At 42.4% G+C, this 1056-nt stretch overlaps 1 protein-coding gene across 1 annotated transcript; it reads right to left on the bottom strand.

Annotated features, from left to right (window-relative positions):
* Window positions 1-235: 235 nt before the first annotated feature.
* LOC106475195 lies at window positions 236-1001 on the bottom strand. The gene has a single exon (XM_013935892.2). It carries the CDS (start codon window positions 977-979, stop codon window positions 236-238), a length of 744 nt encoding a protein of 247 aa, XP_013791346.1. The 5' UTR covers window positions 980-1001.
* Window positions 1002-1056: the final 55 nt, after the last annotated feature.

Genomic DNA, 1056 nt, shown 5'->3' on the forward strand with positions numbered 1-1056 from the left:
ACGTTCAAGAATAAACAACAGACGTTTGACACACGCCGCCTACAAAGCTTTCTCTATCCTGCTTTTTTTCTGTTTATAACTTTGATTTTTAAAACGATATTCCACTGGTTTAAGACGGACAGGATTAGTCTTTTCTAAACCACATTGATTCGAAATTATTATATCTTTTTACTGTAGGCTAACTTAATGATTAATACACTAGTAAGTTAATAATGTGTTTTTTTTTGTTTGGTTTTTACCATGGACGCCAAACATTATCCGAAAATGATGACTGATTTCTGGGAATGTCTTCGAAGTAATTGTCCGCTGGATGTGGTAGGCTCAGCTCCTGACGTTCTCGAGGTTTTACGAGTGATTCATCAGAACTGAAGTCGGACGTTTCACTCGACAGAGGGCTGGGGGATTCCGAGTTAAAGCACTTAGGATTGTTACCAAACGTGGGGGAATCGGCTTCATTTCGAGACGAAACTGTCGAAGATGTATCTTGATGAAACGTCGATGGATCAGAGGAGCCCGGACGGGCAAACCGGAAGGTAGTTGCAGTACGCGAATTCACATCCCCATAATTAACACTGCTAGCCACTCTTTGCGGCAAAACGAGAGCGAATTCCCCGTTTGCCAAGCGTTTTGGAACAAGGCGTAGCTCGGTAACTCCAAGAGTGCAGTATTCACGGCTATTGGAAAGTCGCTCACACCGACCAATAGAAGTTACCGTATCGGAATTCTTTCGAATGTGACAACACGGCTCCAAGCGATTAGAATAAGGAGAAGAATTGTGGTCTTGGACATCAGTGCTGAACGGAAGAAGAGGAGAAATAGAATCACATACATTGTCCTCTGTGTTCTTCAGGTCTTCTGAGCGTTGGACCAAGTGTTGCAGAAGGCGTTGCAGTGTGTCTTTTTTGTCGCAGTCTTCCTTCTTCAAATATGTCTCTACTTCACGGACACACTCCTCGAATCCAAGGAGAAACTTGTTCATCAACTGAGGGTCGTTAATCAGGGTAGCTAAACAAACGTGTTAATAAAATATTCAAAATAGAGAAATCTTTCAATGGC

The sequence above is a fragment of the Limulus polyphemus genome, unplaced genomic scaffold (genome assembly GCF_000517525.1).
Source record: "Limulus polyphemus unplaced genomic scaffold, Limulus_polyphemus-2.1.2 Scaffold8207, whole genome shotgun sequence".
In the NCBI taxonomy this organism is placed as follows: domain Eukaryota; kingdom Metazoa; phylum Arthropoda; class Merostomata; order Xiphosura; family Limulidae; genus Limulus; species Limulus polyphemus.